The sequence below is a fragment of the Rosa chinensis genome, chromosome 3 (genome assembly GCF_002994745.2).
Source record: "Rosa chinensis cultivar Old Blush chromosome 3, RchiOBHm-V2, whole genome shotgun sequence".
Classification (NCBI taxonomy): domain Eukaryota; kingdom Viridiplantae; phylum Streptophyta; class Magnoliopsida; order Rosales; family Rosaceae; genus Rosa; species Rosa chinensis.
The window spans coordinates 22177032-22201721 of NC_037090.1; the positions used below are offsets into that span (position 1 = coordinate 22177032).

At 37.4% G+C, this 24690-nt stretch overlaps 1 protein-coding gene, 1 long non-coding RNA gene and 1 pseudogene across 5 annotated transcripts; 1 reads left to right on the forward strand and 2 right to left on the reverse strand.

Annotated features, from left to right (window-relative positions):
- Positions 1–638: 638 nt before the first annotated feature.
- The window catches only part of LOC112193836, a 48362-nt pseudogene continuing 24310 nt past the window's right edge, over positions 639–24690 (reverse strand).
- On the forward strand, positions 7952–9961 carry LOC121052197. The gene is made up of 3 exons (XR_005808384.1): positions 7952–8421; positions 9153–9283; positions 9485–9961. It is a non-coding gene; the product is annotated as an uncharacterized LOC121052197 (long non-coding RNA).
- LOC112194297 (protein FAR1-RELATED SEQUENCE 5) lies at positions 13723–18609 on the reverse strand. Of its 4 annotated transcripts, XM_040516535.1 has the most exons (4): positions 18435–18609; positions 18157–18262; positions 17789–17881; positions 13723–16191 (listed from the first exon to the last, which is right to left on the reverse strand). In XM_040516535.1, the coding sequence occupies exon 4, from the start codon at positions 16189–16191 to the stop codon at positions 14248–14250; it is 1944 nt and encodes a 647-aa protein (XP_040372469.1). In that variant the 5' UTR covers positions 17789–17881; positions 18157–18262; positions 18435–18609; the 3' UTR covers positions 13723–14247. The 4 variants fall into 4 exon arrangements, with proteins under 4 accessions (XP_040372469.1, XP_040372470.1, XP_040372468.1 ...); XM_040516536.1 differs by lacking the exons at positions 17789–17881; positions 18157–18262 and having other exon boundaries at positions 13723–14181; positions 14329–16191; XM_040516534.1 differs by lacking the exon at positions 17789–17881.

The window sequence follows — 24690 nt, forward strand, 5'->3', positions numbered from 1 at the left end:
AAAATTTTCATACATTGATTCTTCTACGACGCAAAACGTCAGTAAATACCAAACAACTAGCGGTGTCACAAACTAGAGGTGACTATTACATAAACTAGATAAACCTAATATTCCATTAACTTATGCAGCAAAACGGTGCCTTTCAACACCCACAGTCGCACTCCTTATTAGACTAGGAATAATAATAAAAACTGTTCACAACATTGCTTCCCCCTTTCCGGTTTAACTATTAAGAAGATCTAACTTTGCAGTTGCAATGTAGCGGGAACTTCGAGTTCTAAATGAAGATACTACTGCTAATTCTCAATTTTTCAGATGCAAAATGTATACATTAGATTCACTTAATATAAAACTTATGTATGGTTTTCGGGTTTGGATGAAACAAAACAAAGGATTCCTTTGGCCGGCCATTGTATCATAGGTTAACCTCTGAACAGCCTTTCACGGAGAAACACAGAGAGATATCTTTTAACTCAAAACGATTCAAGTAGTCCGGCAAGTTGGCATGTTAGTATCCTATTCATAATCTTTTCTATTATTACATAATAAGAGACATTCTACCGCCGAACACTTCATTTCCTATAGAAAAATGGTTTTTACTACAAAACCGTGCTGACAGCACACAAGGAACAAAGAATTTAGTTTACATTTGAGCTATGCAATAGCTCAACCACAGTAGATACCACTCCCTTTCCCTCACTTGAGACATCCAATGCTAGGTTGTCAATCTTCCTGTTTAAAAGCCTGTACGTCAAGTTCACGCAGCAATCTCTGTAACCAAAAACAAAACTATTCAGGCCATTGTTTTGACAATGTAAAAAGTAGTGTATATGCAGCTATTGTACAGAAGTAATAAATTTAACATGAGATCCCAAGAGACGTTACCCGAATCAACTCCAAAATACTCTTTGATGCAGATGAAGGTAACCTCCAAGCATCTCAATGCCCTCTCCAGTTTTGGTTCGGGTGAGATTACCACCAAACAAAAGCAAAGAATAATCTGATATATTTGTAGAGTTGACTCTGATGTAAATGCTGACTGTCTTCACTTTTTCACTATAAACCATGTAAGGCAGAGGGAATAAATGAACGCCAGCATTGACTGATCCAGGATGGATATCAACTTTACCAACTTCTTTGGTGTAGAATGCTGTCCGCTTTCCTCTTCTTTTACACTGCACAACATTTGGGTAAAGCCCAGCACAAAGAATTGTAGACACCATCTCCAAGTCATGGCTGTATTGGTTGTAAGCCTGCACAAACATACTATGGTCATCTTGCAAAAGAATATGGAACCCATCAGCTCATGTGTTCGACCGGCATGGGCCGGGAAACTGAATGATCGATCACTGTACCCCTGTGATGAAGTATTCTAAGGGGGGTGTATTCATTTAACAGTCTATAAGATTTTTTTGTATTTTGAAAGTCTATGGGTATTCAATTGAGATTTTAAACAAATCTTGATGTATTCAATTAAGATTTTAAATTATCCATTCAAATCTGCAGATATTCAAAAGTATACGGATTTTTAAGGATTTCATTAAATGGTGGATTTTGGAGGATTTTATAGTGCTTTTTATACATATCAAAACTCAAAAACAATCCAATCACTTTCCAAGAGATTTTGATGGATTCTTTCTCACTCAAAAAATGAAGAAGCTCTTCACCAAAAAAAAGAAGAAGAAGAAGAAGAAGCAGCTCTCAATAGGTGACACTCATCCATTTTGTCTCAGACCTATCTTCCCACTATCCTCCTTTGCCTCTGCCTCTGATCTCATCTAATAATTTTTATTTTTTATCACTATAACTCTGGAAGCCTTAATCCTTCTAGCTAATTAAGCACACTTTCAATGGTATTGTTAAGATGATACATACACATGTGTGCCCATGTTTCTTTTTTTTGAATCAAACCTAAAGCCGGGTGCCGATATATATACATATATTCATCTAAAACAGAATAAGCCGTTACATACACACATGTTTCTTTTGTAAATTAGATATGAAATAAATTATGTCATTAGTTTACTACTTAATTTTTTGTGTAACATTTTAATAACCTCTGTTTTGTATTCTAAAACAACCTCTATTTTGTTTCATCAACTTCTTTTATTTTCACTAATTATATATCTTATATGACTGATAACAAATCAAAGGGAAAACGTACCTCCAGTAAGATACCAAGCACACACCATATCCACGTCAGGCAATTGAATTGGTGATCATTAACTAAATGTGTCTTGAAACTAAAACTATATGCAAAACTAAACTTCATTCTAAATATATGATGATAAATTTGCATGAAGAGGTGAGTTAACAGTGGCATGATTCAAAATTTCAAAATCAATGTGTATTGTCATTCTCACTTTTCTGATTTTGTACAAAAATGCAAACTTACCAAGTCTTTTGATTTTTTTTTTTTTTTTTGTGTGAAATTTGTAAGAGTAAGTGGTTTCACACACTATTTGATAGATTTGATCAAAATTTCAGAATATGAACAAAAACAATGAGATATTGGAGGAGACCAAACTAGAATGTTGATAAGAGAACAAAAAACATTAGACATCTAAATGGGGGAAGAAGATGGATAAGTCGAAGGTGGATTAAGTGTCACTGAACCAATATGAGTAATGTCTAAACTTGACCCTTTACTAATGGGGTAACTATTAGTATGTTGAGGTAGTTTTACGGTTATTCTGGATGTTCTTGATAAGAATAATCGTTACCTTTGTGATGACAATATATCCAAAGCAATAACATATTCTGTTTTTCCACGAACCTAGCCTCCCATTATCAAAGAAGAGGCATTGTTACCAACATTATTATTTTTTGTAGTAACAAAGAGATGTATGACTCTTCTTAATTAATGCACATATGAATGCTAGGATTGCTCTAATTAATAATATTTCCATGTGAATATGTTTCGTGCATTATTGTAACCTTTATTGATTTTTATCCACCATTGTTTCTACCTCCAAAATTTTATTCTAAAATGGTACTTTTTAGGTACACAACCTTCTGGTTGTTATGGAAACCTCCATTGTTATTGTAATTAATTGGGAAAATTTCGCAAACAGTACACCAAGTAAAGGCCACTAATAATTCTTATACACAAAGTTTCAAACCAAACATTTCGGTACATGAAATCTGAAACTCGACCCACTATCAGTACACGACGTCAATTTTTGACACCAAAATGTCCATTATACCCTCAGTTCTTTTTTTTTTTTTAAATAATTTTTTTCTGTTATTATTATTTTTCCTTCGTTTTTGTCTCTTTCTTCTTCCTTCTTCCAGGCTCACTCCCTCATCGATCTTTCGCCGTCGGGGACGATTCTGTTCCCGGCAAGGTCTTCGGCTCCGGGACCTCAATCTGGCTGAGCGGGGCCCACGAGCTTCAGTTCAACAACTGCGAGAGAGCCAAAGAGGCCCAAATCCACGGGATCGAGACCTTGATCTGCATCCCAACTTCCAACGGTGTTCTTGAAATGGGTTCCTCCGGTTTGATTAGAGAGAACTGGGGGTTGATCCAGCAAGCCAAGTCATTGTTTGGGTCGGATCAGCCCGACCCGGAAACAAGACCGCTTGAGTTCATCAACAGGAACTTCTCCAATTTTGACAACGGCATCATTGCCAGCGTGCAGGAAGAGGATCACAGCTCGTACAATGACGACAAGAAACATGTTTTTGGTTCTAGCAAGAAGAAGAACGGAGCTCCAAACCCAAACCCGGAGTTCGCAGATTCTGACTGCCAGATGAAAAGAGCGCCGAAGAAACGGGGCTGGAAACCCGGGCTGGGCTGAGACACGTCGCTCAACCACGTGGAGGCGGAGCGGCAGTGGCGGGAGAAGCTCACCTCGCAAGGGCGGCGTTGGAAGCGAGGGAGTGAGCCCGGAAGAAGGAAGAAGAAAGAGATAAAAACGAAGGAAAAAAAAAATAACAGAAAAAAATTATTAAAAAAAAGAATTGAGGGCATAATGGACATTTTGGTGTCAAAATTTGATGTCGTGTACTAATAGTGGGTCGAGTTTCAGATTTCGTGTACCGAAATGTTTGGTTTGAAACTTTGTGTATAAGAATTATTAGTGGTCTTTACTTGGTGTACTGTTTGCGAAATTTTCCCATTGTAATTTGTGTTACTAACACTTGCACATCACATAATAAGAACTCTACATTTCCTTTGTGCAAAATTTTGGTGCGTAAGATCTTAACAAGGTTACTTTCTTTTGAATGTTTAAGATGGCCATCTTCACATCTTGCAATCTTTTTAGTAACTTAATGAAAAAAAAAAAGCTACTAAAGTTTTGTGGAGTTTCATTCATGGGTTATAACTTTTTAAATATTTTTTGGCTTTTACTGTGTGACATGAAAGATGACAAAAAATTCGAGAGACTCCATTGCTGTTGTCTGTGTGACTTGTTGGCTTTCAGAAACTCTCGAAGTCCAGCAACTCGCCATTTCGACTGGTAGTGAAGCAGAAGCAGATTCAGAATAGATAGATTTTCAAAATATGAGGTATTTTTAAATACCTCTGTTTTGTATTGGTCCTCTGTTTTTCTCTCCCCCCACCGGGCGCGCGCGGGGTTAGAAAGGTGATATCATTTCACTAACTAAATGCGTCTTTAATACCATTTCAATCGCTTCACTAATTGAATGTGAATATGTGATCATACATTTGCATGAAGAGGCAACCTAATTTTCATGGTTTTAAAACTCAAATGCACGTTTCAAATGAACAAATTAAAAAGATATTGGAGTAGACTTAAAATTAAAAGGGGAGGACGCAACGATTAACCATGTTTAAAATTCTCGAAATCAAGTAAACGAGAAAAAAAAATTATTCTCAAAAAAGGGTTGAACCAAGGTTTTCTCCCTAGCCGCACAAGTTCTCTTCCACTCCAGCTGCTTCCGTTATGGCGTTTCAAGCCAAAACTAGTCCGGTGGTGGTCTGCGTCAGTGTGGCCTTTGGCTGTGCTGATTTGCGGCGTTACTGCCGGACGAGTAATGTTTCTAGGCCTTCTCTGTGGCTCTTTGGGTTGTGCTGACGGGGAGTTTTGGCAGTGGTTGGGTGACGCATCCAATTTCGCTAGACGCAAGGGCGATTGCGGCACCAAATTTCAAGAGCGGTGATGGTGGCTTCACGAGGCTGTGTCTACTCCTGGAGAGCAGCTTCGTGCTGGTAAACCCAACTCCGGTCAGGTTTTTCTGATAGGTAGTGCGACTTTGGGTGGTGATGGTGTAGGGGAGGTGTCGAGTCTTCTGGAATGGTGGCGTCGGTGTTGTGATCCTATTGCAGGTGGTGGAATGGGTTTTGGGCCGGGACGACCTTGTTGGGCCTTGGTCCTGGGCTGATACTCTCCATTGAGTTCTGTTTAGGGCTGTATTTTTTTAAGTTTTTACTTAGTATTATTTCTAATAATTCCTTATTTCTAAGGAAAGTTAGACATTGTTGTGCACCTAGAGGCTTGCTAATTTTTAGTAAGCATAAGTCTACATAGCTATGGTTTCTTTTTACACCAAGTTAATGAATCTCCTGGAGTACCGCAATTGAGTGCATTGACGAAGGGTGATTCAAGATAGTTTTCTTAGTGTACGCTGAGATTCGTAGTTGTGTAGGCTCTTCAAATTCAAGTGAGCATCATTGTACTAGTAGATGGTAACCGTATTCCCTTAAGTACTGCTTGACCACTGAGTTTGGGTACAAGTATATAGGGTTTATTTGTATGTGTCATTCTGGCTTTGGGATTAAATGAAATCTTTATTACTCTGTCCAAAAAAAAAAAAAACAATTAACCATGATTAATCAGTCGATTAGAAAAAAGATGAAGAAGGAAGAGATTTAACAAAGTTAACTTTACAAGAAGTGCAATATTAACTGCACAGTTTACAGAGTTAAATATTATTGGAGTCTAGCCATATAGGAGTTTAAAGCATGTCTTACCGATCCAATTGTGGCATGTATGTACTTTCTTCATATAAGTACAGAAACACATTATCTTTATATTTATCTTTATATAAAGCATGTATGTACTTTCTATTTATCTTTACACACATGTTTTTTCTTCTCTGTTAATACTCAGTGTCCAGAAGATCCCTATTTTTTTTTTCTTTCCTGAAATTATCTGATTACCTTGGTTTGTGTTTGTCCTTTTCTCATCAGCCCGATCTAAGAATTTTGGTTGTGGATTATGAATGTGATTTTATAGGCTTGGTAAAAATATATGATGTTCACTGTAGGTTGCTACACAGTGCACTTGTGCATTACTTTTGGATTTCAATTTGTTGTTGCATGTACTCAAGTGCTTACTTATTAATCTAATTTGCTGCATGATAGTATTTTTATGGTTCAGATTCTGTTAGTAGTATCTCCGTGTTTTAATTTTCGCTCATGGAAGTGGTTTTTTTCTTTTGTTCTTCATTACATGGGGAACAATGATAGTTCATGTTCCGTATGATTAAATGACATTGCTTTGAACTGCAGGTCTCTTTTTGTTCCTTATTTCAAATACTTGCTGGAGAATTGTGTACATTATCTTGCTGTCGGTGGAGATGCAAAGCCTTCTGGTTTAACGCGAAAGAAGAAGGCCAAGATTCAGGAATCCGACAGCATGTTCCTTGGAAACTGGCATCTTAGAGCGCTGGTATTATCGTCATTACATAAAGGGAAAATGATCCGTACAGTACCTGAACTTTGCCTCCTTATAACTTTTGGTACCTGAACTTAAAAAAAAAATATCACTTCGGTACTTGAGGTTCTTTGCCCGACGGAGGATTGGTGCATATGGACGTGAGCTCCGTTACGGAGCTTGCCAGCTGGCAAATTTACAGGGGTACTTTCGTCCATTCATATATGAATTAAATTTTTTTTCTCCTCTCTCTCTCTGTTCGTTCTCTGTTCTTCTCATCTCCTTATTCACTTCTTTTGAGGACATCGCAGCTACTTTGGAGGTGGTTGTAGAATGAAGCCATGCAATTGCAGAAGCTCCGAATCGAGTCCTCCATTTCTTTCTGACTCACACTCACTCCAAAGCCTCAATTCTTCTTCTTCATTTTTGTTGAGAGCTTGGTTTTTGTTAGCAGCTCAAATTCTGGAATGGCGAGTCGATCGTCTCCGTCGTCTCCACCGTCCTCTGCTTCCAACTCCGACCACTCCCCTACTCAACCCACCTCGACCCGACCCACCAAAAATGCGGGGCTCTCTTGCCCCGATCTTGGCCTTCCTCGCCCTCCTAATTTGCCCCTCTCCTCCACTGGGCTCACCTCCCCGCGGCCTCCACCACTTTTCTCTCTCTCCACAAAGCCTTCCTGCCGACCCACCACTAAGTCCAACTTGACCGCCGCAGCCGCCCATGTCCTCCACTGGCCTTCAATAGGACATGGGACGCAGTTCCATATTTTTGCAATGAATGTTTCTGTCCCAATTTTAATTCAATGCAAGCAATTCAACTATTTTTTCGAGCCGGGTTTACTGAAGGTTTGGGTGCACAAGAAGAATGGAAGAGTGGGTTTGTGGGTTGAAGATTTAAGGAGGATGTTTGTGGGGTTTGCGGTTTTAGCAAAGCAAAATGAGTTTGATGGGACATGCTGGGAAGCGAAGAGCCTTTGGCAGAGTCAGAGTCGCAACTGAGGGCTCAACTTCAGTTGACGCTTTGGCTGATGACTATTACTCTGTCTTGGGTTTGGTAAATGCTTCAAAACTCATCTGGGTTTTGTTTGTTTAGTTCTGAAGACGTGTTGTTTGTTTGGTTTGATGTGGTTTTGTTTGAATATGCAAAATTGAGATGGATGTGTGTTTGTGAATTTAGAGACTTCACATCTGGTTGGCAAATTGAATATCTTATAATGGTTTTCTTGATTTGTTTCTTTTTTTATATGATGTGGAATGCATGGATTTGTATATGTGATGTCTGATTATATACTGGTTGGGTTTGTATATGTTACTATAGCAGTATGGCTTCCAGATGCAACACCAGCACAGATCAAGAAAGCCTATTACAATTGTATGAAGGCTTGTCATCCTGACTTGAGTGGTGATAATCCGGAGACAACAAATTTCTGTATGTTCATCAATGAGGTCTATGAGGTGGGTTTCCCTACGGAGCTTAATGCTTTGAGCTCGAAGCGGGAGAGATGGGTGCCCAGATAAAATGTCTGGGTGCCCAGATCAGATTTGGATCCCATAAAAATGAATGGACGAAAGTTCCCCTATAAATTTGCCAGCTGGTAAGCTCCGTAACGGAGTTAACGTCCATAATCCTCGGTCGGGCAAACAACCTCAGGTATCAAAGTGATATTTTTTTAAGTTCAGGTACCAAAAGTCATAAGGAGGCAAAGTTCAGGTACTGTACGGACCATTTTCCCTTACATAAATGTTTTCTCTATGACGCGAGAAGCATGAATTTTCTTGATTCTTCTAATATTCAGGTTAGTCCATCCTTCATGTTCTAGAGAATTTTATACTTGGAATAGTTTGGGGCTAATCATGTCATGGGAATTAACAATTAGGACATGTGTGTAACTTATTTATATTTGTTGTCTTCACCCTTTGGCAATACAAGCCAGGAGAGAAGAAGTGAGGAGAAGGGAGATAGATTTGTAACTTCCTCGTTTTTTGTTGTTGGGCTGGGGCGGGGTTGGGGTAAGGAATTAAAAATATCTTTGGAAATAAATCAAATAATGTATTGAATCATTTCTGGTATGATCTCTCCATTTCTATACGACATGTGAACTGGTGTCGTTTTTCTCTTCTTCTTTTCACGGTTTCTCCCAATGCCTGTATTTTTTTCATCTCTCTTTGCCCTTAATGCAGACTGGAGTCCCAATACTTGTGTCTCTTCCAATCATTTTTTCCCTTCTTGTCTTCTATCCTAAACCGACTTTTGAAAGTTTCTTCAGTGTCGTCTGCCACTGCACTTCATGTCTTACCAAATGAAATTCACTTGTTTTCTGGATCTCTTACCATAAGAACATATTCCATTTAAATGCCGTCCAGCTATATTTCTTCCTCATTTCTGGAATCTTGAATAAATGTCTACTGGTTGGAATGCTGTAATATAATAATAATAGTATCTACCATGATCTATTTTGTTACTGATTTAGGATGCACGTATTTTCCTGTTCTACATCTAAGCCCATTGTTTCCCAACTTTTTATAGAACCTCCAGTTTCTCTAGAGGAGCATGTGACATTCCGTCTGTGGAAGAAGTTGATGAATTATTGGTTGTTTGTATCGTTCAAATGGCTGACTGCAGGAAGTGATCTTCTATGGAAGCCCTTGAATTATGAGGTGATGTTTCTCTACATAATAGTTTCTACTTGTTGATGCAGATTTTATCTTCACCTTTCCTCTTGTTTTTGTACAAATTTACGAGGTTGGACTTTTACCGTTGAATCCACGATCCGTACGAAATCCTTAACATTGGCAGATGTTTCCTTTTTAGACTCATTTCTCTGCATATTTTGACAATCCTTTTTATTACGACTCCAGTTTGCTGATGCAGACACGCAGTGACAAGGTCCATGCAAGAATTTTGGCGGAATTTTGGGCTTGAGAATTATTAAATATCTTGTGGAGCGTCTAAGAGAAGAATATCGGGTATTTGTTCCAGAAACAGATATCCCTTCTTTGCTGAGTTGCTCGAGGATGTTGAGCCTTCTGTTAAATCTCTGGCACAAGAAATCTTCAACGAATTGAGCATCATGACTGGTGAAGACCTCTCGCAGTATATCTGAATGCGATATTATAGAGTCCCCACCTGACCATGTTAGACAGGAAAGATATTGATAGCTAAATTTATAAGCTATTGATTTTCCTCATTCACACTTGAGATTGTCAATTGTAGCAAGGATAAACAAGGGTCTTTCCCGCAGAGGACTAAGGTTATAACTACTCAAAACAATGTCACAAAAGTGGAGACAGGCTATGGTACCCCCGGCCCATTTTTATTTTTTTAAATATATAACAAGTTAATATGATGGTAACCTGATGAATAGGTCATCAGGTTACCCATTTAAATTTTGACACATGGCAATTTTAAAAAATTAAAATTACATTTTTAAGCACACATTTGTCATCAATTTGTAATATTATACTTATACTTGTAAATATTGTCCTAAATTGAGTAATTACTAAAAGGTTTACCCCAATTACAAAATGGAGAACTATATTACGTGAATGAAAACACATGCTCTATTTAGTATGAATATGAAGATTTACCACTCGTACAACACATTTGTTGTCAATTTTAGATGTTATCTTAGAACTTGTAATTACTACAAACAGAACATTTTTTACAACATTTTTCATCATTTGTCCTTATATTAGTAATAATCGTTGTTAGTGATGTAATGATTATTTCAATGAGGAACATTACACAAGTTATCACCCAATTACACAATCGAGAACTCTATTACGTGGATGAGAACACATGCTCTATTTAGTATGAAATATGAAGATTTACCACCCGGACAACACATTCGTATTCAATTTTGTAAAATGGTTCATAAACCTGTAAATATGGTCGTAGACCTTGTAATTACCACAAACAGAACAATTTTTACGATATTTTTCATCATCTGTCCTTATATTCATAATAATCGTTGTCAGTGATGTAATTATTTTCTTTATGTGGAACATTACACAAGTTACTACCCAAATACACAATCAAGAACTATATTACATGAATGAGGACACATGTTCTATTTAGTATGAAATATGAAGATTTACCACCCGGACAACATATTCGTATTCAATTTTGTAAAATGGTTCATAAACCTGTAAATGTGGTCGTAGACCTTGTAATTACCACAAAGATGACATTTTTTACAACATTTTTCATCATTTGTCCTTGTATATCGTAATAAGCAGGTCAGAGAGATAATTATTTTCTCAATGACGAACATTATACAAGGTACCACCCAATTACACAATCAAACGTGAGTTAGAACACATGCTCTATTCAGTCTAAACAACATCTTCATCTTCAATTTTGTAAAGTGGTTCATAAACCAGTAAATTTGGTCCTAGACTTTGTAATTACCACAAAGAGGACCTTTTTTACAATATTTTTCATCATTTTCTCTTATCTCATTTTTAGCTCCTCTCGTCCTCTCTTGCTCTCTCAGAGTCTCTCCCTCTCTCTCATAGTCTCATCCACACACTCTCTTGGTTGCTTCACCAAAGATTGGGTAAGGTTCGAAACTTAGGCCTATCTAGTTCAATGTCTGATTGAAATTTGGGTTTCTGGGTTGCATTTTTCTGGGTTTCATAGTTTGGGGTTTCAAGTTCATATCAGTTTGCATTTGGGTTTTCATAAGAACCATTTTTGTGACATGGGCTCATCTCAATGATTCAAACTTCACCGATTTTCATGAAGATTTGATTTTGATTTAGAATTAGAGTTTTGATTTGGGTTTTAGGGTTGACAATTCTGATTTTCTTGTTTCGAGTTTTGATTTGGGTAGTTGCCTTTCCGGCTCTGGATTCCCAAGACTCTGAGCACGCTAGCTGGTGCTGTTCCCAGATCGTCGTCTCCGGTGACGCAATTGAAGAGGAAGCGGTCGGCGAAGCTTTGCATTCCGATTGTATCGACGGGATTTGGGGCTGCTCCGGGGACGCCGTCTACGGCGGCGTGGAGAGAGGTGGTGGAAGATTGAGAAGGTTGCTTCTCCGTATATTGTAAGAAAGGGGGGGAGAGAGGATCGGTATTCAGCCACTCTTAATCTTCAAGGTGATCCCAAACCAGGTAAAATTTTTCCCTTTTTTCTTACTGTTTCTATTAGTAATTACACCCGGGACTGTGGTGATTATACTGGCTGGAAGGTTTAAGGGGAAGAGAGTTGTTTTCCTTAAGTAGCTTTCATCTGGGTTGCTTCTTGTTACTGGTGAGCTTCGGTTTCTCTTAGAAAAGTATTATTTGTTTTGTTCTTTCATTTTCTGTGTGTTAATGTGAAGATTATGACCTCCTATGCACACTGCAATTGTTTGTAGGGTGGTTGGTTAGTTGAGTACTAGTTATTTATTGGGTAATACGCACTCTAAGCTAGTTGTTGTTTAGTTGTGTAAAGATTGAAAATGTATTGAAAGGACTGTTTTTTTTTGTTTTGTTTGGGAATAGCGATTGGAATAACTTCATGTAACAGTGTAGTGAGAACTGAATACTTCAATCTGCAAAAGTATCACCATGTCTTACATACATTGTTACCTTATCTAAGTCTTTTAGATGAATTTCTGGTTGGGATTATGATCTTACGTATAAATAAAATGTATGATGAAGTAAAATTCTTTGGTTATTTTTTGTAGACAGAGTTTTGGAATTGGTTTAGCCAATGATTTTCTGATTGTTTGACTTGTCTCCCTTCTGCTCCTTGCAACGAACTTATTCAAGTGTATATCTAACTTGAGTGCTATTGCAGAGCCATTGAAGATTAATGGTGTTCCTTTGAGACATGTGAATCAGTCCTATGTGATTGGCCTTCCACCAAGGTCGATATTTCTGGGGTTAATGTGGAAAAATTTGATGACAAGTATTTCGGAAAGGCTGTGGAAAAGAAGAAGAAGAAGAGGGGGGGGGGGGGGAGTTTTTTGAGGCAGAGAAAGAGGTTAGCCTTATCAACTCGTCATTTATAATTTCCTGATGAAGTTTCATATTCTCCTGTATTTAAATTGAAAAACTTAGGTGTCATCATTGCCTTTTTTTGGTTATGTAAATAGGCTTTTTTTAAGATACATGTATATCCTGTGTTGAGATTCTAATAGTAAATCCGTTTGTACAGATGTTCTGTAACTGTTAGGTTACAATTATAAGGAGGGTATCTCTCTTCTATGAGCATAAATCTCGTCAAGGAGGTGTATTGAAACATATATGTCGTCTAGGAGGGTATCTCTCTTCTATGAGCATAAATCTCGTCAAGGAGGTGTAGAGAAACATATATCTCGTCTATGAGGGCATTTATCGCTATGAGCATAAAACTTGTCAAGGAGGTGTATTGAAACATATATGTCGTCTAGGAGGGTATCTCTCTTCTATGAGCATAAATCTCGTCAAGGAGGTGTATTGAAATATATATGTCGTCTAGGAGGGTATCTCTCTTCTATGAGCATAAATCTCGTCAAGGAGGTGTAGAGAAACATATATCTCGTCTACGAGGGCATTTATCGCTATGAGCATAAATCTTGTCAAGGAGGTGTATTGAAACATCTATGTCATATAGGAGGGTATCTCTCTTCTATGAGCATAAATCTCGTCAAGGAGGTGTATTGAAACATATATGTCGTCTAGGAGGGTATCTCTCTTCTATGAGCATAAATCTCGTCAAGGAGAAACATATATCTTATTGATAACTTACAACTAATAATTATGCATGGTTGCATGACTTCATAGTAACTAGTAATCAGGGCTGTCTCTAATTATGTAATTAAATTAAGATTATAAATATAGAAATAACACCCTATTAATACCCAAATGTATTGTTGAGCAATTGGTTTGGAGGCCTAGTTTTCACTTTATGGGTATGAGGTTCGAGCTCTAGCAACGTCAATGCTTTTTGTTCATTTTTTGTTTGTTCTTCATATGTTTCATTATGATAGTCCAATTTGGTTATTAACATTAAACTTGTCAATAGATTCATGCTTTTGTGTCTTCATATTACTGCAAAGTTATTGAAGTTGCCATTAAATTTGGTCCCAAGGTATATATGGAAAACCATAAATAGATTCACCATCATTCAAACCAACAAAATATAGGTCAAGTGAGGGGAAAAAAGAAAAATAATAACAACAATGACAATTGCTCCTATGATAGAATTTACAACGTGCCTCAATCTTCAATATCACTGAGCCGTCGAAGTTTGGGTTTATTTTTTGCCACAACTCTAACTCTGCCACGTACCCTATTCTTCTGTGGGCATGTAGTTTTATTGTGTCCATAGCTTCTGCATAAACGACATTTTGGCTTTGTTTTTGGTTCATTGCTTCCTTGCATGCCCTTGCTCCTTACCCTGATAGGATCTCTTACAATGTTATTACATGGATCTGGACTATCACCTACATCTTTTTGTTGCTTCAAAACATCTCCAAGTATCGGCTCCAATCTGCTGAGTTCTTTCTTCAAAATGTCGGTACCCTCCTTTGTCTGTGAAGCAAGATATGATACCCTGCTACTTAAATAACTTAAATCTCCATGCCTGCAATGCATTAACACAAGAATTAACCAAAAAAAAAGAAGTTTCTGTACAAAAAGAGATCTTTCATTACATTAACTTATTATATGAAATAAAAAAAAATATATCACTGATATTAACAAGGATGTTTATGTCCCTGGCCAATCGTACAGCTTCACTAGGCATATTTTCCTTGGGAACTGTGGAGTGAACTTCAGATTTTGCTTGCTTTGTCCACCGCTTTAATACTAAGGACAAAGGTATCTCCCTCATGCGCTCATGCTTCATTACATTAAATAAATGAGAACATGGGATGCCTTCACATTCATAAAGTTTGCAAGAGCATACTACTCGAGGATCACTTTCCCGATGGTAATAAGTAGTTGTGCACTCTTTCTCTTCATCATTGTTATAACTAGACGTAATGTACACACGACATGAATTCAGATGCATAATCCTTGAAGTTATCAGTCCTCCAACTCGATCTATCTCCACACATATTAGTTGAAACACATTATCCGTATAAATGGTAGAGGCATGCTTCTCTAACTGTCTGAGTTGGGTAGAAAGTGCATGAGCGGAGTTATTCGATCGAAAATCTTCTTCAGCTACTTTATTTCTAAGTCGTTCCAATGCTTTATCAAGCTGCGGAATGAGTTCAATCAATTTCACTCCACTGAAGCTGAGACTATCCTTCACATACCTATTCATGCGTTCACATCGCTGCGTGCTACGCATGCGAGCGAAAAAATGTCCACTCACAAATGCTTCAGCCCATTTCTCTCGTTTATCATACATCATCTTCACCCAATTTCTATTATGAAGACCATATTTTTCCACCATAGCTCTCCATCGTTGCTCAAAACCACAAGGAGTTGTTTCATCAAACATGCAACGTCTGAACTCTGCAACTGTTTCAGGGTTGTGTAATTTTTTCTGAGCATTTTTAGAAATATGCCATGTACATAAACGATGTGGACAACCTGGAACCACTAGTTCAATAGCCTTTCTCATTGCTTCATCACCGTCGGTCAAAATGCCCAGAGGTTTTTTGCCCTCCATAGACTCTAAGAACATCTGCAAAACCCATGTGTATGTCTCAACTGTTTCATCTACCAATAATGCAAAACCAAAAATTGTAGTCAATAGATGGTTGTTTGATCCCACGAACAATACCAAGGGCTTCCCATAGTGATTAGTCTTATAGGTGCTATCAAATACCAAAACATCCCCAAAACAACAATAATCTAGCAATGAAGTTGAGTCTCTCCAAAATAAGTTGGCCAACCTGTTACTCTCATATGTGCTATACTTGCAAAATAATTTCTTATCTTCAGCTGCTTTTCCTTCAAGATAGGCAAGTGTAGCTTTTGCATCCCCTTCAAGTACAATTTCATGTTGACTCGAGTCCAATTTATTGTACAAGTCTTTCATTTTGAAACCAACATTCGCAAACCCTCCAGATATGTCAGCCATGTATTGATATGCATGACAAGTCTTAATGGATACTCTCCGCATAGATGTGGCTAAAGCTAAATGAGAATCTGGGACAGACCGATGTGACCTAAGAAAATGAGACTCCTGTGGCTGTGCAAGATCATGTGAATGATCTGTTTTGAAATCAACTACGACATACGAGTTCTTCTCCTTGAAGTACCTTACCTTGAACAAACATGGGCAGTGACACCTTGTCAATTTCTTTGGCATACGGACATTATTATTGTTGTCCATATATTTCTCTAGTCTTTCCCCCTCTGCAGAACAAACCCATTTGCGGATAGTGACTCTCCCAGTCCTTGCACTTGTTCTCTTGTCATCCTTTCTAACATCAAAACCCATTGCTTTTGCATAAGTATAGTAAAAAGTCTCTGCTGCCTCAACAGTTACAAACTTCACGCCTATAATGTCTTCTGGAGCCAACTTATCATATCTAATACCATTATATTCCAACTGATTGATGCCACTTTCAGACTCTTGCAAATTAGTGTCTGAAATCTCAGGTTGAGGTTCATCTAATGCATCCTGACTTGACATCTGAAACATATAACATGAAAATGAATATAACCACTACCAAATTGAAATTCATAACAAAACAAAATATCAGCAAATTAAATCAAAATCTCAAATGAATAAATAAAACTCCAAAATCAATGCAAAAAAAACAAATCCAAGTAAAAATAAAGCATAAACAGAGATGAATCTCACTTTTCTCCAAAACTCTGTTCTAAAAGAAACAAAAGGAACCAACCCTTCTCTCTCTAGAACAAAAATACAGTGTATCCCTATTTAGATTCGATACAGTGTGTTTCGCTTGGTGGGTTGAATTCTGTTTCACTCACCTATTTAACATTTCTAAAAGCTCGCACTAGCATTTCATCCATTGGTTTCTCTTATTTGCTCTTAGTTTGATGATTAAGATGATGTATCACATCATTCACATGGACTTAATATTATATGATGGTTTATCAGGGCTCAAGGTTCAACCTATCACCTCGAACATGATCGCCCAAACATAATGGCTCACCATCATTCCAATTTAGAGTTTGCATCTCAGGTAGTTTTTAATATTATTCTCATTTAATTGATGTTGATGTATATTAGGCCTTGACCTCTTAATCGTTACTTCGTTAGGTTATGGTTTATCTGTTCCTCTCAAATTCCATTTTCAATTGGAACCCTAAGCTATCATTTCTTATCGATTATCGATTATAGGTAATTTCTTCCCTATGAGTTTAAATTTACAATATCAATCTTTTGATTATTTGAACGTAATTGTGTAGTTTATGGTGAACTTAAATCCGTCATTAATCTGGTAATTTGCTGTAATCTGCAAAACAGAAATATGACAATGAACTTTGCTTCCAATCTGCAAGTGCTTCACACTTTTTAACTTGTTGTATAGATCAATTGGCCATTGTGCTGCATTTCATCGTTTTGTTTTGTTTGTGTTGTGTGTTGCTTGGATTATTGCTATTGCTGCAACAAATTAATACTCCATTTTTTTATTTATATATGGTTAGATTGGTAACAGGGCATTCATTGAGGACAAAATGGATTTGACTTTTGAACCTAACCAAAGTGAAAGTGCAGTAAGTTGTTGGTGAGTTTTATACTATCCTTTCTAACTTGCTGAAGGATAGTAATTTTTGACTTATTTTTTCCAATTCAAGTTGCTCTGTACATGCAATTTGTTTGGATTCTTTAATTCAGTGTTAGTGCAATGCTCTGGAGTTGGAAATTTTATATGTCTCTTTTGCTTAATTTGATGTGTTTTTGTTTAATCAATAGAGACTAATGTTTCAATTTCCTCTTGCTTAATTAAGGGTAACAATTGTAGTATGTTTTCTTCATAATATAAGATTTTCTTTATTTTTTGTTTTTATTTTTATTGCAGATGACTTGATCAATATCTATCAACTTATGACTCTAGGTAATAATTATTATAAACATCTACTCAGAAGTACATTCTAAATTTCAAGCTAATCTTTGGAGTTGCAAGGCCAAACTAGATCAATTATTAAAGTAATTCATATTTGTTTGTCTTAGAGGTTTTTTTAGTTCCATCAACTGTATATGAATGTAGACCTCACAGTTAATGTAAGACACCATCAAAGAATATGAATGCACTTACTTTTTTGGGACCAACCAACTAAGTGTGGGCGTTCTGGTGATGCATTTGAGCAAGAAAATGGTTGCTTTAATCCAACAGATGCTAGCGGCTCTACTGTATCATCAAGAAGTGATTCAAATACAAGTCTCAGTACCAGGACTAATAAACACTACAAAGCTATCTCCTAGAAATGATGGTAAGTCTACTTAACCACAAAGCATAATGATGCATAATAGTTACTCTATGCAGATGCATCGCATAAGTGGATATGGATTGGTATTAATTGCACTAGTCGCTGTTCTTCTGGCAATGGTGCTTTGTAGCATGTGCTACCTACTACGAATAAGAAAACTTAACAGAACAATCTGACCTAAACAGAACAATCTGACCTTAAGTCCTTTCGAGAACAATCTGACCAAGCCAACAACAGAAACAAGAACGCCCAAATATCCAGAATTCCAGCTTCACCAAATTTCCAACTTTGCAACATTACGCCTTTACCAAATTCCCAGTTGATATCAATAGGACATAAATAAATTGAACAATACCAATTCAAAATTACAAATTTCAATTTTCCAATTCAACCTCAGTTCAATAATTCCCATAATCCCAGATTCTCAATTTATCAGAACAAGAACATTGGAAGAAGTAAAAAACAAGAACTTACGTGGAGAACCCGTGGGCTGGAAGACTGGAGGAGCAGTGGAGTGGAGGATCGCCGCGCACGGAGACCCGACGCCGGAGGCACGGTGACGAACAGAGACGACGGCGAAGTGAGGCTGTGAGGGTGAGACAGATTGAGAGAGCGAACCGTACATTCGTGTTTTTTTTTCTAAACAGGTTACCTGCTGAATAGGTTAATTATTTGTTGAATATCCATGACCATTAGATATATTACTGATCCAATGGTCACAAATATTCACAAAACCCCCAGTATGGGATACCCCCCAGTACTGTAGAATTTTCCACAAAAGTGACCACTGTTCCTAACGAACAACAGTCGAAAACCTAATTAAAAACCTAATCTAAACTACTCAGAAAATTACGAAAATTTACAGAAATATACTAGACACACAGGGCGTCTAGCATACAAAATTTAGTATTATTCGGAATTGATTTACTATTCTAAACAAATACGAAAATATAGAGTACAGAAGCTGAAAACAATATGATGAAGATAGTTAGGGAAGATGCATCCACCCCGGACAATCACACACAAAATAATTTGTTCAATCCTAATTCAATTAATCTAGATGAAGATGCTCAGATTGGCTCGGTACGCTTGAACACAACCTATTACCCTTTCTTACTTCGTACGCTAGGCAGGAAGTGCTCTACACCTAGACTATTCCCAAGCAATGCAACCTAAAGGTACGCTTATTAGATTAAACATGCAGAGATCATTAAGGTCCAAAAGAGTTTGAGACACCACTACGCATCGCAATAAACTTAGCGCCTTGCTAAACCTAGGACTTTGTTTACTTGATAGTGAAAACTAACAATTGCTTCTCTAGAAGGTTTGAGGAGTCCAACTATTGACATAGGCATCAAACAATCAAAGCGGTAGAATCCTAACATGCATACTAAGCGTGCACTCAAAGCATACAAGCAAGCATTCATCAATGGAAAAGTAATAAACAACAGTCTCATCTTGGATTAAAAGAAAATAAAATCAAAAGTCAAATCATCTTGTTGTTCATGTCTAGGGGCTTCAAGCAGCCCCCTAACTAATAAAAACTAGCAAAACATAGAATAAACAAAATTAACTAAAGAAGGGGCGGAAGAGAGAGAACTGCTGCAGATTGATCTCCTTTTATATCCTTAGAGGTTGCCTTCATCTTTCTTGTTGTGTAGGAAATCCAAAACCTAAAAGAATTAGGGTTCACGTGCTTAGGTGGAGTTTTTCTATTGGCTCTTGAACTTGATGACTTATTCCAACCATTCACATCACCCATTAAGTCAGAATATGATGCACAAACTCGTCTCGGGCTTTTCGGTGTGATTTGGGCTTCAAAACATAAATTTCCGTTCAACCTCAGATTCACGAGCAGTCTGACCTTCTTGTACTAAATCGGCCATAACGTCTTCTAGAAAAATGATATTGACGAGCCGTAAAAAGATCTGGAAACTAGACATCTGGAGATTTCCATCAATATAAAGATTAATATCTGGTTCATTGTGAGCTGGTCTCAGTGATCTGTCGAAGTTGATTGATCTGCACAGGCAGATTTGCCTGTTTTGCACTTCAATCCCTCTTTTACTTCTTTTCTCCTTCTTTGCTCCAAGATACCTATAAAACAAATAAACAACGTAAATAACTAGAAAATATACTAAACTAACAAGGAAAGTATAGAGATTAACGCTATTAACATGTCATATTTATGCTCTTATCAGATGTCCACAGTTTTGATCTCAAATTTCTTGCCTAGAAAAAAATTGGTATTTCAGTTGCCCGAGGTGTTTTTGCAGTCTAGGTTTATAATTTTCATAAAACCAAGGGAACTGGTCGTATGAAACCAAGAGCAAGACGGAAGTATGAACAAAAATCCACTGATCTAATAGATGAATTATTTCTTTCACATCCTCTACTTGACATTTGGCGACTTGAAAAATGCGGAGTACGTCCAGGATTCAATTCGGATTCACCAAAGTATCGTGCTGTTCGACGAACATCAACTACACTAGCATTGCTGTTGGATGACACAATGCATTTACCCTAAAACATTTTAGATTTTTGATTATTTCGTGCTAATAGCACAGGTCTGCATACAAAGTTGCACAACTAAAACAAACGTCAAAGCAAGGGCTGGAACAATAGTGGTAATTTGCCATTAAAAAAAAGAGTGTGTGTGTATATATATCTATACTATTATGAAGAGAAGAGAGCTTGCTCTTCATAATTGATTTTTTTTACTAATTTACCCTTAATATATTAAAATACTTTGAATAAAAAAGAATTAATAGGGATAATAAAGTCAATTAATAAAATATAAAAAATAAAATAAAATAAAAATTAAATGTGGTGGAAACGTGGAGAGTGAAAACTCCCACTATTTTTAACTACCCAAAAAAAAAAAAAAAAATTTCCTACACACACGGTGTGTGTAGGCCAAGGCTAGTACTATTTTTTTTTCATCCATCATTTTTTTTTCTAAAAATAAAAATACATATATATGCAGAGCATGCATTTCTCTACACTAGTATATTTTACTGTTACTGTCTTCCAGGCTTTGGGGTTCGAAATCTCGGGTCGGGTCCGAAAACTCAAGATGAGGCTTTTCCCCAGAAAAAAAAAAAATGTTTATGGGGTGTAATAGATGAAGTCAGGAAACTGAAGCTGGAATTAAAAGTTGAGTCTTGGAAGCATGTTCGGAAGAAAAAGAATCAAGTTGCCCATGGCTTGGCTAGGAAAGCTTTAGACTTGGTTCAATCGATGTATTGCCAAGAGGTTGGTCCGATCCTCCTTGGCCAGTTGATTTACTTGATGCAAACTATGGTGTAAGAGATTGAAGGGGCAGTCCTCTTCTCTGGAGACTGTTATATGCTAGTATTTATAATTAAAGTCCATATTTAATAAATAAATAATAAAAAAATTCATTTATACATCTGTTTCAATTACATCCCTTGTAGGATTCGGAGTTTGAAGCCTATATAACCGGCCTGCATCTCTATCTCCACATCTTCTCCTCCGTGCTATATCTGGTATCGTTGTTTCTCTCTCTCTCTCTCTTTTTTTTCCCTGAGAATTTTCGTTGTTTCTCTTTATAGAGTATGAGTTCCAGAAGACGCCCAATGGATGACCACAACAGGTGGTCCAAGCATCTTCCTGATATATTGATTGAAATGATTGTGAAGCGTCTAACCCTAGTCGATTCAATCAGATTCGCTGCTGTGTGTCCTTCTTGGAGAAGTGTATCATCACAATGGTCTCAACGAGTAACCCGACTTCCATGGCTCTTGGATTCGACTGAGATTCTAGACTCAGAAACTGTGAATTATAGGCTCTACAGTCCAAGTGAAGACAGAGTCTACGACCTCAAGTTTCCAAGAGAAAATAATAAGTTGGATGCTTCACATAGTTATGGGATACGTTGCTTGGGCTCTATTGATGGCTGGTTGATAATGTCTGAATGGACATTGAATAATATTTCGTATGATGAGAAGTCCATCAATTATTTCTTGAACCCAATGACAGGTGATCGTATTAAGCTGCCCCAGCAGACCGAATTCATCCCAGAGACATCCGCAGCCTCTTCAGATCCAAGACGTTCTGATTGCATTGTTGCAATTGGAGAAGGGTCGAATTTGGTATTTTGCAGGCCATGTAGTCATGAATTATGCCCTTGGGAAGGGCACCAAGATTGTGATGTACAATACGTTAAATTTCATGAGGATGGCAAGTTATACATAATAGGATTGGGTGATACGTGTTGTATACTTGTTGTTCTTGTTCTTGTTTTAGATCCCTTAAATCAATGTCAAGGCAAAGGCAAGTGTGAGAAAATTATTGCTTATAGGGAAAAGACAATATCAGCTCCAGGGGATCCGTACAACGAAACCGTGCGGTCCTGGTCTCCATCATTTACTTGGTCCTCCAAAGGTGAGTTTTTACTGGTTTGGAGTATTTTCAGGGACGGCTTTCCATTTCAAGTGTTCAGGATAGATGATAAAAGTGGTTATAATCCTATTTGGGTGAACTTGGGGACGAATGATATTGCTGAAGACGAAGTAGTCTTTCTATCCGCCTTACACAGCACCTTAATGTCAAAGTCGAAGTCATTTATGACAACCATAGACGAGGCTTTTCTTGGACTTCATTGCGGAAAATTTTTCACCTACCTTCCCGATCGTTCGTCGACTTGTGACTTGAAGATTTTAGATTGGGTATGGTTTACGCCCAATATAACCAAATAAATCAGAGCCAATTACTAATATATTGAAGGAGATTTTAGATACAGGACGTCCTTTGTTTTGTACTTTGTTAGTATTAATGACGCATTTTGAATTTCAGTTTTTTGATTGAATGGCAATATTTCCTAGTAAATTTGGTCAAAATATTACTTTATTTGGACTGTAGAGTTGGAAGATTTAAGATTTAGAATTAAAATATCTTTTATGTAAAAGTAAATTGACAATTGGAATGGGTCTACTCATTTCATTTTATTGTCATTTTATATAAGGATAGAATTACAACGGAAATATTAATTACAATGATGACATTAAATGCTGATTGATCTGTAATCGATGCTGATTGATGGTAATCACTAATTCCTTGATTCTCTCTTCGTCAATCACTTTGATGAAGGCACAAAATATGCTTTTCCTTTAACACTCCCCTTTGTGCCAAGTCAAAGACGAAATGGTGCATGAGTTGTTGCCTCACTAAAAACCTTGCCAAGTAACAATAAAAACCCTGTGGGACAAAAAATACACATTGGTCGAAGGAAAAGAGCACAACGCACCTTCTACATTTGAGGATGACATGTGTGTGTTAGACTCCTCCTGATGTCTACACTTCCCCCTAATACTTGCATTAATCAAGGGAGCTTGGAAAGTCTTCACATTCCCATGCTTTTCACATGTTTCTCAAATATGGGCTTAGGCAATGATTTGGTGAACAAATCTGCCACATTCTCCTTAGACCTTACTTGATTCACTTGAATCTTGAGGAGAGCATGTTGTTGCTGATTGTAGAAAAACTTTGGCAATATGTGTTTTGTATTATCACTCTTGATATATCCTAGCTTCATTTGTTCGATGCAAGCTGCATTATCTTCATAAATGCAAGTAGGCTCTTCAGTGGTAGAAGTCAAACCCCTAGTCCCTCGAATATGTGTAATGATAGCTCTTAACCATACACACTCACAAACCGCCTCATGTAGAGCAATGATCTCTGAATGGTTCGAGGAGGTAGTCACAAGGGTTTGCTTGGTTGATCTCCAAGATATCGCCTTGTTCCCAATGGTAAATACATAACCAGTTTGGGAACGACATTTATGTGGGTCAGAGAGGTACCTAGCATCAACAAAACCAACCAAAACGTCATTTGACATTTCAGTGTAGTGAGTGGCGCTTTCGCCATCAACATTTCCTTTAGGGATTGCAGTTCCATCTGCGGTCCCTCTTGTCTCTCTATAGGGAAAGAATAGTCCCAAGTCAATGGTTCCTTTTAAGTATCGGAAAATGTTCTTGATACCATTCCAATGACGCTACGTTGGTGCTGAGCTAAATCTAGCTAACAAGTTTACTGAGAATGCAATGTCTGGTCGAGTACATTGGGCCAAGTACAATGGACATTAAGAACTTTTCAAGACATGTATATGGGATTCGGAGTGTCCAGAAGAATTTGAAAAGAGATGGTTTGAAGCATTGGAAAAAGGTCAGCAAACAAATAATGAATGGTTAGAAAAGACGTATGAACTGCGTGGCAGGTGGATTCCAGCATATGTAAATAAATACTTTTCAGCAGGGATGTCAAGCAGCCAAAGATTAGAATCTGCACATGCATTCTTCAAGCGTTATTGTGATAAAGAAAACAGCTTGATGGATTTTGTCACGCGTTTCAATAGGGCAGTTGCACATCAGAGACATGAAGAATTTGTTGATGACCATAAAGATTTGAATGAGACACCAAATTTGAAATTAGGGATGCCAATAGAGGTCCAAATGTCTCAATTGTATACCAAAAATACTTTCAGTACTTTCAAGCTCAGCTTCATGATAGTAATGGTTATATCGTAAATGCCGTAATGGAAGATGACATTCATTGTGTTTACAAGACTGAAAGGGTTTTTGCTCAAAACTTAAGGATGCGACGCTTGTACATGATAAGGTATCAAACATAGTGACATGCAGTTGTAAAATGTTTGAATTTGAAGGTATGCCTTGCAGGCATATTTTGGCTTTGTTACGACTAAAACAGA